This window comes from Caretta caretta, chromosome 14 (assembly GCF_965140235.1).
Source record: "Caretta caretta isolate rCarCar2 chromosome 14, rCarCar1.hap1, whole genome shotgun sequence".
NCBI classification, from domain to species: domain Eukaryota; kingdom Metazoa; phylum Chordata; order Testudines; family Cheloniidae; genus Caretta; species Caretta caretta.
The window spans coordinates 23,570,876-23,586,113 of record NC_134219.1 but is presented as its reverse complement, the minus strand read 5'-3'; the positions used below and the strand labels follow the sequence as shown (position 1 = coordinate 23,586,113).

At 44.9% G+C, this 15,238-nt stretch overlaps 1 protein-coding gene across 4 annotated transcripts; it reads right to left on the bottom strand.

Annotated features, from left to right (window-relative positions):
• Positions 1 to 544: 544 nt before the first annotated feature.
• On the bottom strand, positions 545 to 14,787 carry MFSD6L (major facilitator superfamily domain containing 6 like). 4 transcript variants are annotated; one of them, XM_075119371.1, is made up of 3 exons: positions 14,705 to 14,787; positions 11,064 to 11,124; positions 545 to 9,003 (listed from the first exon to the last, which is right to left on the bottom strand). In XM_075119371.1, the coding sequence occupies exon 3, from the start codon at positions 8,971 to 8,973 to the stop codon at positions 7,012 to 7,014; it is 1,962 nt and encodes a 653-aa protein (XP_074975472.1). In that variant the 5' UTR covers positions 8,974 to 9,003; positions 11,064 to 11,124; positions 14,705 to 14,787; the 3' UTR covers positions 545 to 7,011. The 4 variants fall into 4 exon arrangements, with proteins under 4 accessions (XP_074975472.1, XP_074975471.1, XP_074975473.1 ...); XM_075119370.1 differs by having other exon boundaries at positions 14,565 to 14,751; XM_075119372.1 differs by lacking the exon at positions 11,064 to 11,124 and having other exon boundaries at positions 14,705 to 14,785.
• Between the last annotated feature and the right edge of the window lie 451 nt (positions 14,788 to 15,238).

Here is a 15,238-nt window from a genome sequence, read left to right as displayed (position 1 = left end):
ACGCCCATCCGTGCCAATAGGAGCTGCAGGGGCTTGAGACCTCCTAGTTACTTGCCTACATTTGAAAACACTGACCACAGCTGCCATTGGCTGCAGTGAGATTTTGAAGATGAGACCTGTCATGGGCTGGGATTTTAAAAAGCATCTTAAATGACTCAGGTGTACTATTCCTGTTCACTTTCTCTTGACAGTGAAAGTCATGTAGGTGCTTTTGATAATCCCACCCAGGAGCCGTACAGCTCAGTATGGGATGGAGTGGTGCCCAGTGCCAGCATAACACTGACCCTCTGCTCAGCTGGAAAGATGGATTTTTTAATTATTTTAAATACTATTGTGGTTGACTCCAAAATACCATGAGCGAACTTCACCCACAGAGAAAACACAACCCTATGGCTGCAATGATAACCATTAGAAGTCATGAGGTGGTCACAGGTTCCAAGGGCACAAGTCATGGAAGTAAACCAGAAATACCAAGTCACCCATAACTAAGAGCAAAGAGAAACAGCTAGTCTTAAGTCAGTCAAGGATTTTAAACAACACAACATTTCTGATTAGTTAAAAAGGTATTTATTCTGCTTGTAAACTCAGTGCAAATATATACAGATGACAAATGAGGAAGTGTTTATGAAAGGCAGAGGATTCTGGAAATGTTGATTTCAAATTGAAAGACAGCAGCAGAACCCAGCATGGATGACCTGTGATTATTCACAGCAGTTGACGTGAATACCTTTTCCCCCTCTTAATAATCAATGATTTGCAAATACAGTACCATCACCTGCACTGTATTAATGCAGTAATTTAGGGCATTAAGGAATGCAATATCTGGCAGTTGACGAGATTGTGTTTTTTGGAAAATATATAACCTCAGTATTTTCATGAGCTGTTCAGCCCAAGGAGTACCTTGGGCTTCCTAGTTCATGCACTAAAAGTTTTTAGGAGTTGCACTGTACTTTTCAACTTTTGGTCAAATCATTTATTGTTAATGAGGCAAACAAAATCTCTGCAAAGGCAGGAAATGGCTGTTTCCTGTACAAGTACAAACACCTGTTGGTTTATTTATACTTCAATTTGTTTTTAAAATCAAGCCGCTAATTATTGTACCTCAATTAGACATGTAAAATGTAAAAGAATCCCAGCATCTGACTGTGACTCAACTCATTAAATGAAGATCATCTGCCATAAAACCCATTTGTGAGCTCTCAATGAGAATCACCTCAGATTTGTTTTCACTGCTCTGCATTGCAGGGAAAAACAACAGTGTAAACAGTTTGATCAACAGAAGAGTTGAATATTTACAGGGATATTCTCTTCTTCAGGAATGTAAATCACTATTGGCCAAAATGAGAATGTTTTAGACATTTATACTGTGCTACTAAAAATACAGGATTTAATCTAGCAACAGTTAAAGAATCACATGGCTGAGTTTATGATCCAATTAAAGCATGAAGGTCAGTTTGCTCCACAGTACACGCTATCATCATCAAATAAAATCACTTTGCAAAACGGACGGCAGAAGTAATTTCAAATGAAAAAGTTACATTCAGATGTGTTGGACGTTCCACATGGTAAGGTTGGAAGTCAAGTAGCAAGCAGGCCAGCACATTTATGTTCCAGTCAGCATGCCCTGTGCAAATCAATTCTCAAGTATAAAGGTGTAAGTCTGACTACATGCACAGCCTTCTTAAGTCCTAGAATTCAAGGCTAAAAGTCTTTAATGGACCCTGTTCTAAAAGGATTTTAACATTAGGCTGCATAAGAACTGATTTACTAATAGCAACACTTCCAGTGTAACTGAATAATATGTCTTAAAAGCCCAACTATTTCTCTGTACATAGTTATTTCTATAAAAAGCCAAAAGGTGCATGTACATTGATATCCAGTAGAAAGGGTACATATATTAAAAGCTTAATATTAAAGTGCATTGCCCAGTTCAAGAAAACAGTAACACAGTCTCTATGGTATTTGAGATATGCTGACAAATGCCAAAAAGATTAAACTGCAGGTGGGAAAACATTAAGACAGACATGGTGATTCAGAGCTCTTTAAAAAGGCAATTATTTGAGCAGACAATAAGAAATTTTCATATAGAGCCAAGCGCACACAACAAAATACACAAGAATCAAAGCCTTCAAAAATGCTTCCATGATGAAGCAAGGGCCATGTACTGTCAATTAACCGCCACATTGTTAAACTTCTGCCTATGATCACATTCAAATATATCACTGGGCAACACAAGGCAGTGATGGTTACCTGCAAAATCTAGGTTCCTACATCCAGGTTTTACCAGCTCTTTTCAGTTTGGTGAACCTGAAATCCTATTCTTGTGGAAGAACTATAAAATAAATGTTTGGCTCCTGATTACTTGACAAGTCATGTGATAATTCAGCTGTTTTCTATTGCTTAACTCCATAGGGATCAACAGTAGGGAACTCTGGAATCATCGTTAATAATTAGATTGCATATGCAAACAACAGTAACATGACTGGCTCAGAGGTCAAATTACAAGATGTTTTTGAATTCATTCTATGTCCAATCAAACCACATACACAAAGTTCTGTTACCTGGCTGGCTGGATCACAGGACTATACTTTTTCACTAGCCATCTAACGTTATCTCCCCGTTAGACTGGGAGGGAGTAGTTTTAGATACTAGAGTGATCGTCACTATAGAAACCCTAGAAGAAGGAAGTTAGAATAGATGAAGAAAGCAAACTGTTATACTAGAAATCCATAGCCATAGCAGAAAAATTTCTAAATATTACAAATGAAGATATTAAGATTAAATTTGTAAAGGTGCCTCAATCTAGCCTCTATTCTTGGGTCACAAACTACTAGCATTTTAGGCATTTCTTTACCTAATTTGTATGCATCATTGACTTTGGGCACAGTAACAGTATTTGTATTACAGTAGTGCCCAGAGGTCCCAATGAGGATTGAGGCCAGTTAAGCTATGCAATGTACACACACACACATAGGAAGACTTAGTCTCTGCCCCTGAACAAGTAGAAACTGGGTCTTTAAAAATATGTCTTTTTGAATGAATGTAGCAATATATACTGTATGCTGACTTCATGTTTAATAAGCTCCAAGAATTCTCAGGGTAAATATTGATATCTGTCTCAGTCAATATTTATCTCTTGGGTTAGTTCCCTACATGTTCACCTATTCAAGAGTCAATACTTGCTTAATATCTCAAAGTGTGTACAAGGTATCTTCAATTATAAAGTCTACAGAAGGTACCATCTGGAGAATTTGCAACATTAGCAATTCAATATCGAGTTCCAATCTTATTTCACTCTTCCAAGAGCTTAAATCTGATTTGGAGCACACCATTCACACAGCCCTCAGAACAGCGTATATTTCAGAGACAGGCAAAAAGAATGAGCAGCATTTTTACTGGTAAAGTAATATGGAAAGTCTTACTGCTGAAAGGCAGCATATTCCATGATAAAAGGGGGCAGATTCAGGAGAGCTCCAGATTTTAAGTTTTGGAACATGCAAATATTCCTATTTGTAATAGAACATTGCTGAAAATATCTGACATTTTTGTGAAGTTACAGCTAACTGGAGCCACCCTAAGGTAATGGACTAGAAGAGATCTATTTGTTACAAGCAGAGCTGGGGCAAGTATACATTACAAAACCTGAAATCCTTTCTAGAAACTCACCTGGCTTTATATTTCATTACAAACTCAAGTGAAAAAAGCTTTGTGGAAAGGTTTCCTGAGTCCACGGAATCATTTTGGAGCACCCAGGACAATTCTTACAATTCTGAATCAAAAGCATGAAAAATTTACAATTTCACCTGAGTTTTGCTTTGAGATTGTAGTTCTGTTGGAACGTGCAACTTTAAGGAAATCTCAGAAAATGTGAACCACACATGAATAGAAACTAAAGGAAAAGTTTCAGCATCACACTGTGAAATGAAGCCACCCTGCTGCACACAGCTCTGGTTACAAGGTTTGTATAGGACACAGATGAAAAAGCTAGAACTTAGAATGGTGAAGAAGGTAATTTTCTTAGGTTTCAGTGATAAAAATAAAAACATAAGATGATGCAACCAGTTATTCAAATTCTGGCTATTTGAATCAGAGTTGTGTAATGTTCTGCAGAGTTTAAAGATTAGTTATGGTCAGCAAAGTGACTATGTTGACATCTTCTTACACAACCAATCTGCTGATTTTAGTGACTGAGGCCTTGCCTACCAAAATCAATCTAATCTGATCTTAAAACCTCAAAAAACAAGGATTCCATAATCTCCCTTGGAAGACTATTCCAGAGCTTAACTATGCTTATAGTTCGAATTTTTTTCTTAATATCTAACCTAAATCTCCCTTACTGCAGATTAGGCTCATTACTTCCTGTCCTACCTTCAGTTGCCATGGAGAACAATTGTTCACCATCCTCTTTTAACAACCTTTTACATATTTGAAGACTTATCAGGTCCCCCCAGCGACCGCCCCCAAGTCTTCTTTTCTCAAGACTAAACACATCCAGTTTTTTTAGCCTTTCCCCATACGTCAGGTTTTCTAAAGCTTTTATAATTTTTGTTGCTCTCCTCTGGACTCTCTCTAATTTGTCCACATCTTTCTTAAAGTGTGGTGCCCTGAACTGGACATAGTACTGGACTTGACCTCTCCAGTGCCAAGTAGAGCATGACAGTTAGCTCCCATATCTTACATATGACACTCCTATTAATAACAATAAATGATAGTGAAACAGGAAAACATCCATGCAGGAATTTCATTAATAATTTTGGTCTATTAGTAGGTGATCTAAGTACATGTTGTTGATGCGGGTGTATTTCTAAATCCACCAAGCGTACCCATTCATCACTTATTTTACGAGAGTGAATACGTACTCTACACAATGGCAGTTTAGTTGACATGGGGTTGTTGTTTTTTGAGTCCTAATATCATTAAAAGCCTTGACAAGGTTCATAGTTGTTCAAAGAATGCTAGGGATATGACAGAAGCCAACTAAAGCAAATGGAATTACAGCTAAAAAAAACCAACTAAAAGGTGTTAAGTGAATGTCAAGGACAATTAAATTTTGTCCCTTGCTTTGGTGGGTGGAAGGGCCTGGGGATGCTGTCGAACCAGCAAGTTGAGCCTCTTAAGGGCAGGAGAATCACCTATTATTCCGCACACTGCCCTCACTGTTCATTGCTGGGGAAGGGAGTACTGGAGAGATAGACACAGCCTCAACCAGAGAAAGGGATGGGAAGTGTCTACACAAAGGTGTTGCACAGATTTAAGTAGAAACAGACGTAGTTAATGTCTGTTGTAGACGAGCCCTGAGTCAGTTTCACTTCCAGATTTTTGTGCTGTAAAATCTAGAGTTTCAACCACTGAAGGGGACTGTTTCTGATTAAAAAAAACCTGTTTTCACTGGACTTTAAAAATGTACATTTCCATTGGTCTGAGGTTTTACAAAAGCCTGATTTTACTAAATTTTGAGCCAAATTTAAGTTCTATTTATCTAAACATCCCCATGTATCAGAGTGTCTAACAGATGCTGTCCCTTTAAATAATGTACTCACAATTTCTTTATTTTACTTATGGCTTCTGTCAGATACTTTTTTTTTTAAAGTTAAAAGATAATTAGTGCTAAGTACTACTGACCACCACTTGCTGATGAGGTATCACGCGATAATAGGGCTGAGATGCAAACTATTTTGACACTAAAATTGTTCCCAGCTTGTTTGGTTTGAATTCCTATAAGATAGTAACATTTTTTTTTTCCTTCTGATGGACAAGATAACGTAAGTTTTGTAGCTATTCTTGGCACTAAGACAATTCTCTATATAAAGCATTTCTAGTACAGTATGCTGCAAGGCAAAGTGGATTTGTGCCAGCAAGTTGAAGGCAGCTTATTGGGTTGAAATGACTGACATACAGATCAGTAGTTACTGATGTGTAACTAGCAACAAAATACCACTCAATGGTATCCCCTTTTCTTGCTGGTCGCTTCTGTGCCACTTCCTACTGAATTAGGAAGGTGTTAGGTCAAACATTAATTAAGCCAAGTGCATATTATTTTATTTACAGCTCTTTTATGAGCCCTGCTTCTATTGCATGTTAAATGTGCCAAAATATTTAGTTTGCTTGCAGCTACCACTCTCATGGTTTGTAAAACTTTAAGCATGAACTAGCAAACTATATCTAAACACCCACTAAGTATTAAACCTCATCCGTCTGCAAAGGAAGAATGTAAACTTTTGAAAGACAATATAACTACTACACTGGCACTACACTCAACCTTAGCCTGAAGGGCAAAAAGACTCATGGCCCATTTTTAATAAAGTCTAATATGGACATTTTGGTGAGGTCAGCCAAATCATTTTTATTTTGTAGGTGCCTATGAAGAAAACTATGCTGGCATTTGCATGCTTTTGAGATTATAATTGGACAAATCTCAGGGGTTCTTTAAAGTTACTCATTTACCAGCCCCTGAGAACTGCAGATATATTCCTGTCCAAAGGCACTGAATAATGTACTTTAAAAACACACGTTGCCCAAACTGACCCCAATCAAAGGGGTGTAAAAAGTGCCATGTTTAATTTGCACAAAATAAAGCAGGTAGCAGCTATCTTTTGAAAGATATAAAAGATGGGGCTCTATCCATCTCTACCCTTAATATGGAGATGCAGTCTGCACAGAGTCCAGGTAGAGGAAGGATAGCACTGTGGTTACAGCAGCGTCCTGGGACTTAGGAGATCTATTTATTTTAGCAAATGCATATCTCAAAAGGCCTTCCACTTGGATTTAGGAAACATAATGATTAAGTTAAAAAATGCTACAAATATTTACTATAAATTAATCTTAAGAAAATAAAAGATTTATAAAACATAGTTTTTATACATGGCTTTCCAAGCAAATATGTACACTGTATACTCCACCACTTAGGAATTATTAGTCATTCCTGGGCATTTCCTTCCCTCTTGCCTAATAATTTCATCTTTACACTCTGAATCTGTTCTACTGCAGATTAGCTGATCAAATGTGATTATGTTACCAATTCCTATTGAAGTTCTCATCTTTCATAGCTTTCACTAGCCAGTCCCTTTCCTTCTCCTCGTCTGAGTCACTCTCATCACTAGGATCTGCAGCCAGGAGACGAGAATAATTAATTTTTTTCTGCCGAGGCAACTTAGACTGGACTATCAGGAACAAGATTAACCACAGTGCCAAACTTATAGAGCATGCCCTGTACAGAACTGCCAAGCCAAAGTTGCTCACAACAAATCCCCCTGCAAAGCTTCCCACGGTAGCTCCACAACCATGTGAGAGGCCCTGGAGGACAATGTGCAGAGCTCTCTCCGTCCCAGGACTGGCTACATCGTCAACCAACATATTAACTGCCCACCATAAGGCACCGTTGCTGAAGGCACACAACATCTGAGTAGGCAGTACTGACCACGCATTCCACAGGAACGAATAGTACAGAAGCTGTGCTGAAAGGCAGCCTAAACTCAGTGCAACAGTACCACTACTTGAGAGAGCCCTTAGTAACTTGCTTTTGAAGATATAAAGCAGAATTTCAGCAATCAGTCCAATAGCCACTGAGAGACCCATGTATAATTCACTACTGCCTCGGTCCTGCATTTGCCAGAAGAGAAAATTCTGCACAGTAGATCCAATGACTCCTGTAAGGAAGACGGTGACAGCAGAGAGAATTGTTCGGCCATCACTTCCAATGAGGTTCAGAGCTTTGACAGTTTTGTTCACATGCTCTGTTTTCTTGGAAACATGGATAGGAAGAAAGACACTGATGAGCAATGTGAGTGTGATCAGTACAGCATAGCCATAGAAGTGCACAGAGAGACGAGAGATTTTAGCACTGAGGAAGCAGTTCAACTGATCCACAAATATGGTGATACTGCAGGCTCCTCCAGATGCACCCAAATAACTCCAAACCCAAAGCTTCCCATATCTGTCAGTTGCGTCAACAAAGTCAAGATATTCATAAAGACTGTCATCAACCATCCATTCGAGAGGAGCAGCCAACAGCTCCCAAAACACAACAGCACCTAGCACCATGAGAAAAATCTGGTGCTCACGGTCAAGAAAGTTAATATCTTGTAGGAGCTCAAAGTTGACATCCCGAACTTTCTCAGGGTGACTCGACAGAGTCTCAAAAACATAAGAAGCTCGACCAGCAGGGTGAGGGTTTGTTTGAAATAAAGAAAATTCAGTACTTCCACCAATAGAAAGGTTTTTCTCAGGGTTACCATTCACATTCAGCAGCTCAACCTCTGGAGTTTTGCTTTCCTTCTCAAGCCTACGGATTTGTGTTTCATTTGAAGCAAGTGTCTCAAGTTCTTGTATCATCTGGTTAATTGCATTCATAGAAGCTATCTTGCCAGAAGGCCTATTATGGTAAAGGTCTGCAGTTGTGCCCACTTCACCAGTTCTTTCACCATTCTTCTTTTGTGCATCCATAAAGGTAAACAATTCTTGGAAAGCTGAACTTGTCAGCGGTGGCTTTCCACTCATCACCAAAACATTTGTAGCTGTTCTTAGTGTTTCTGCAGATACCATTTCTTTATTGGTAACAGTATTGGGATTTACAGCACTCAGATTGTTCAGACTCATGTCAGGCACCTCTACTGCATTCAGTAAGCTACTTGATTGCTGGCTTATATTACAATATTTGTACATGACATCCTTGCTCAAGGGTGGGACAAGTGTAAGCAGCAAACCGGTTCCCACTGAACACAGCAATGATCCAGTAATGAGAACTTTCCTTTTACTGTGGCTCTTTGCAAAGTAGGAGCATAGTGGAGCCCAGAGAGATGATATCAAGTGCTTAATTCCTATGATAATACCTACTAAAGGGGCTGTCAACCCCAGCTGCCGGAAGTAAAGAGTTAAAAATGGAATGACACAGGCGTTTCCTGCACTGTAAAAAAAATGGAAGAGGCTGGCAACAGCCAGCGCTTTGTTAACATCCCACTGTTTATTTGTACTCATGGCTTCAGTTGCATGCTTTTCGAATGGGACCTGAAAAGGAAGAAGACACAAAAACAAACCCTTTTTGAGTATTTCATAAATAATAAGTTAGAAGAGAAACAGGCTTTTTAGAAAGTGTCAAATATTTCACTACTTATAAGCCTGGCAGTTCAAATGCCAAGCTCTGAAATGTTTAAATTGAAAGTTTAAAAATGAAGTGAGCTCACAAAAAGAGGTTTGACTCATAGACTTTAAGGTATGAAGGGACCATTGTGATCATCTAGCTCTAGTCTGACCTCCTGCACATTGCAGGCCACAGAATCTCCCCCCTCCCCCATGTAATAGACCCCTAGCGTCTGGCTGAGTTACTGAAGTCCTCAAATCATAGTTTAAAGACTTCAAGTTACAGACATAAGAGATATTAGTCCAGATGAAACATAAGAACAGTCATACTGGGTCCATCTAGCCCAGTATCCTGTCGTCCAACAGTGGCCAATGCCAGGAGCTTCAGAGGTGAACAAATAAAACAGGCAACCATCGAGTGATCCATCCCCTCGTCCACTCCCCGCTTCTGGGGGTCAGAGGCTAGGGACACCCAGAGCATGGGGCTGTATCCATGACCATCTTATCCAATAGTTGGGCCCCACCAAATCCACGACTGTGAAAAATGAGTCACGGACCATGAAATCAAATCTCCTCCGTAAAATCTAGCTATTGGAGGGGAGGGGCAGGGCTGGGGACACCCCAGCCGGGGACTCCTACCAGGCTCTAGCTGCTAGTCCCAGCAAGGCTGCAGAGGGACAGGATTTCCTCTTCCCCTGCACAGCTGCTCTCGGGGGGAGATCAGACCCAGCTCTGGGTACCTCCCCCAGCTGCAGGAAGCTCCATGGTGCCAGCCTTCAGAACCCAGCTCTGAAGGAAATGCACAAGTGAGGGTGGCAATCCAGTGACCCTCCCCTACAACAGCTTTGTGACCCCCTATGGCCCCCTTTTGGGTCAGGATCCCCATGGTTACAACATAGTGGAATTTCAGATGTAAACATCTGAAACTATGGAATTTACTGATTTTAAAATCCTAGGACTATGAAATTGACCAAAATGGACCTTGAATTTGGTAAGGCCCTAATAGCCACTGATGGACCTGTCCTCCATGAACTTATCTAATTCTTTTTTAAACCCCATTGTAGTTTTGGCCTTCACAACCTCCCCTGGCAAGCAGTTTCACTGGTTGACTGTGCGTTGTGTGAAGAAGAAACTGCTTTTGTTAGTTAGTTACAAACCTGCTGCCTATTAATTTCATTGGGTGACTCCTGGTCCTTGTGGTACATGAAGGAATAAATAATACTTCCTTATTCACTTTCTCCACATCATTCAAGATTTTATAAACCTCTATCATATCCCCCCTTGGTTGTCTCTTTTCCAAGCTGAAAGTCCCAGTCTTTTTAATCTCTCCGTATATGGAAGTGGTTCCATATACTTAAATCATTTCTGTTGCCCTTCTATGTACCTTTTCCAATTCTAACAAAACAAATGGTAACAAAACAGCACAAAGTTCAGATACTGTCCCCATTCCTCAGTTTATTATAATAGAGCTAAAAGACACTTAAGAAATGCTATCATCATATCTAGTATTTGTGATCTAGCCAGTTTTGCAGCTACACTTTTGAAAAACTCCACTAACCGTACTTTGTTCTACATCGAGGAGGAAAATCATCTCAAATTCATTGTATTTTGTGCCAGAAGCACTTTTCAAACTGTTTATAGATTTATGATACCTGGCGCTCCATGTAAACTCTGAAATTTCCTTTAACAAATCCTCACCGTACACACATTTGAATTTTCCTAAAAAAGGAGACAACATATTTCTGTAGCTCTGCTGGGGATTAGATGCATCAGGAAATGTTTTAAATTCTCCACACCCAGCAGCTAGCAGGGCAGAATGATACTGTAGAAGGAGGTATACTTAGATTTCAGAGTACGGAGAACTATTAACATAGTATATACTATTTGTTTAACAGTGGCAGCATGAAGGTTTCCAAGACAAAATGGTAAATGAATGGCACAAAGACTCTGTACTGGTAAGTGATAATGCATGTGAGTAAGCAACTTACACAATATTTCTATGGTGCTGGGATCAGGAAGCAGTGTGTGAATCTGGTCACACTTACATCACTGTGAATCAGAAATAATTCTATTAATCAAAGAGTTATACAGTTGTGTGCAAAAGAGAGACCAGACTCGGGCCCAGACGTACTCCAAGACTATTGCTGCTGGATACTGGGAACACAAGTCCCTAATCGGTTTCCTGTTCTAAGGAGAATTATACAGGGATATGGCACACAGGTAAGCACCGGACCAGGGCTCCCTAGGGAGGCTGGGGGATCATAGAATCATAGAATATCAGGGTTGGAAGGGACCTCGGGAGGTCATCTAGTCCAACCCCCTGCTCAAAGCAGGACCAATCCCCAACTAAATCATCCCAGCCAGGGCTTTGTCAAGCCTGACCTTAAAAACTTCTAAGGAAGGAGATTCCACCACCTCCCTAGGTAACGCATTCCAGTGTTTCACCACCCTCCTAGTGAAAAAGTTTTTCCTAATATCCAACCTAAACCTCCCCCATTGCAACTTGAGACCATTACTCCTTGTTCTGTCATCTGCTACCACTGAGAACAGTCTAGATCCATCCTCTTTGGAACCCCCTTTCAGGCAGTTGAAAGCAGCTATCAAATCCCCCCTCATTCTTCTCTTCCGCAGACTAAACAATCCCAGTTCCCTCAGCCTCTCCTCATAAGTCATGTGTTCCAGTCCCCTAATCATTTTTGACAGGTTTCAGAGGAACAGCCGTGTTAGTCTGTATTCGCAAAAAGAAAAGGAGTACTTGTGGCACCTTAGAGACTAACCAATTTATTTGAGCATGAGCTTTCGTGAGAAGTGAGCTGTGGCTCACGAAAGCTCATGCTCAAATAAATTGGTTAGTCTCTAAGGTGCCACAAGTACTCCTTTTCTTTTTGCTAATCATTTTTGTTGCCCTCCGCTGGACTCCTTCCAATTTTTCCACATCCTTCTTGTAGTGTGGGGCCCAAAACTGGACACAATACTCCATGTGAGGCCTCACCAATGTCAAATAGAGGGGAACGATCACATCCCTCGATCTGCTGGCAATGCCCCTACTTATACAGCCCAAAATGCCATTGGCCTTCTTGGCAACAAGGGCACACTGTTGACTCATATCCAGCTTCTCGTCCTCTGTAACCCCTACGTCCTTTTCTGCAGAACTGCTGCCTAGCCATTCGGCCCCTAGTCTGTAGCGGTGCATGGGAGTCTTCCGTCCTAAGTGCAGGACTCTGCACTTGTCCTTGTTGAACCTCATCAGAGTTCTTTTGGCCCAATCCTCCGATTTGTCTAGGTCCCTCAGTATCCTATCCCTACCCTCCAGCGTATCTAGCTCTCCTCCCAGTTCAGTGTCATCTGCAAACTTGCTGAGGGTGCAATCCACACCATCCTCCAGATCATTAATGAAGATATTGAACAAAACCGGCCCCAGGACCAACCCTTGGGACACTTCACTTGATACTGGCTGCCAACTAGATATGGAGCCATTGATCACTACCTGTTGAGCCCGACAATCTAGCCAACTTTCTATCCACTTTATAGTCCATTCATCCAGCCCATACTTCTTTAACTTGCTGGCAAGAATATTGTGGGAGACCGTGTCAAAAGCTTTGCTAAAGTCAAGGAACAACATGTCCACTGCTTTCCCCTCATCCACAGAGCCAGTTATCTCGTCATAGAAGGCAATTAGATTAGTCAGGCATGACTTGCCCTTGGTGAATCCATGCTGACTGTTCCTGATCACTTTCCTCTCCTCTAAGTGCTTCAGAATTAATTCCTTGAGGACCTGCTAGGTCATCTAGTCCAACCCCCTGCTCAAAGCAGGACCGTCCCCAATTTTTTCCCCCAATCCCTAAATGGTCCCCTCAAGGATTGAACTCATAACCCTGCATTTAGCAGGCCAATGCTCAAAACACTGAGCTACCCCTCCCCCCGAAAAAAAAAATCCGCAGCCACATGCAGACCGACCCCCCGACCACACCCCAGCCCTTTCCGCCCTCCCCTCGCAGAGCGTGGGGTGGGAGTCCAGGTGGGTGGAGGCGGGAAGGGGCAAGACAGGCCCCGGCCTTTCAGCCCCAACGCAGAGAGGGAGGGAGGGTAGCTCCTCTCCTTCCTGGGCTTCCCATGGACCGGGGGCGGTTGGGGCGGGGGGGGGCTGGCATGGGGGTACTGAGGGGCGCATGGGCATCCTCAGAGTCCTTCCCTCCTCGGTGGTCCCCCTTCCGCCCTTCCCGGGGCCCCCTCATGGGCATCCATGGGCCGCCTCAGGCCACACAAGTCTTTGAACCACCACCTTCCACGGACCGTGAGGCTCGCGGAGAGTGCTAGATACCTGGCTCCTGGGTGAGGGAAACGGTTCCAATCCCTCTGGGTTGTCCCCCGCCGCCGCTTCCAGCCTACGGGGTAGGGAGGCGAGCGACAGACGGCACGCGGAGTGGTGCCCGGCACCCGCCAACTGGCTCCGCATTACCTCGGGGGGGCATCGTCCCAGAAGGCACACTGGGAAGCTGCTGCCAAGGCCTCACCCCACTCCCAGGGATCCAGGGTTTCCCTCTCTTCCCAGCGTGCCTGGGAGGCAAACATGACTGGGGCCACCGCCGTTTTTGCGTCCACCCCGCATGCACCATCCCGGCCGCACACCCCACATTGAGCTCCCTGTCCAGTGTTGGTCGCCCAAGGCCCGGTCCCTGTCATTCCCCACACGCTGAAGCGGTGTGGAGAACTGTCCCAGCGACCGGGGGCAGACTGCACAGGCGGGCAGCATCTCCGAGAGGGCGGGCGGCTCGGGTATAAGCACGGAGGGGATGGTGCGACGGTGGCCCAGCAGCGGACCAGCACGGATGGAGGAGACCCCCCTCCGCCGACCTCAGCCCTGGCCCCTCCCAGCTGCCTGGGAGGAGGGCACAGAGCAAGTGCGGAGGGGGCGCCCGGCCCTCCACGCGCCCAGGACCCCGCCGCCGGGGTCCCCTCCTGCACGTGGGGTGGCGTCCGAGGCCTCAGTCGTCAAGCTGCAACGCCATCGGGGGACCCCGAGCCTCTCTGGAGCCGGATCTCTGGAGGTTTCTAAGAACAGGTTGGACAAACACCATCAGGGATGGTCCAGGGTCACTAGGTCTGGCTCGGCGGAAGGGGGTGGGGGGGCTAGACGAGATTACCTCTCGAGGCCCCCTCCAGCCCCCCATTCCTGGTTGTAAGATGCGGAGTGATGGCAGCTCTTCCACCCACCCATAGGGCAGGGCAGGGGCACCACGGCTGCCCCCCATGTCCCTGCTCTGCAGGGACAAATGCCCATTGTCAACCCAGCCACTGGGCCACCAGGGAGAGCCCCGCCAGCCAGCCAGGGCCACCAGGGGCCTACTCTGGGCTAGGAACAGGGGGCCCTGCCAGCCAGGTCCCACGGGTGGGGGTGGGGGCTCCCCCCACGGCTCCTCATCCGTGGGCGACCTCCCCTCCCGCCGGGCAGGCACCTAGAGACCAGCCCCCCGCCCCTGGTCCTGTACCTGGGGGTTGGCGCTTCACACGCTGCGCCGTACGGGCTCACCCCGGCCACGCACTGCGCACGCGTCACCTGCGCGGGCGTGGCCCCGCCTCCTGCACCTGCCGCGGGCGGGCCCTCGCTCGCGCCCCTCCCGACACCTACCCAGGGGGCCGGGCTCGGCTGCCGCCCGACCCCACGGACCACGCGCGGCGGCCTCGGCAGCGAGCGGGCTGCTGCTAGGAGACGGCTCCCGCGGGCTAGAGGGGCCGGCAGCGGGAGGGGCAGGGGGAGAGCGCAGCGCCCCCTGCTGGAGGGGAGAGCGAACTGCAGCCCGGACCCGCCCGACTCCTTCTGCCCTCCCCTTCTTCTGCTCCACTTCCCCTTCAGGCCCTTCTCCCCTCGCATCATCCCGCCCCCTTCCTCCACATGACCTTCCCCACCCCATCACATCGCCCATCCCCCTTTCCTTCCCCCACAAGCCTTCCCCCTCACACCACCCCTCCCCCTTCCTCCATAGGACCTTCCCCTCCCTAGCACATTGCCCATCCCCCTTCGCTTCCCCCGCAGGCCCTTCCCCCCTCACACCACCCCTCCCCCTTCCCTTACCTTCCCCCGCAGGACCTTCCCCTGCCCATCACATCACCCTTCCCCCTTCTCCTCAGGACCTTCCCCCCACACACCACTCTTCCCCTCTTC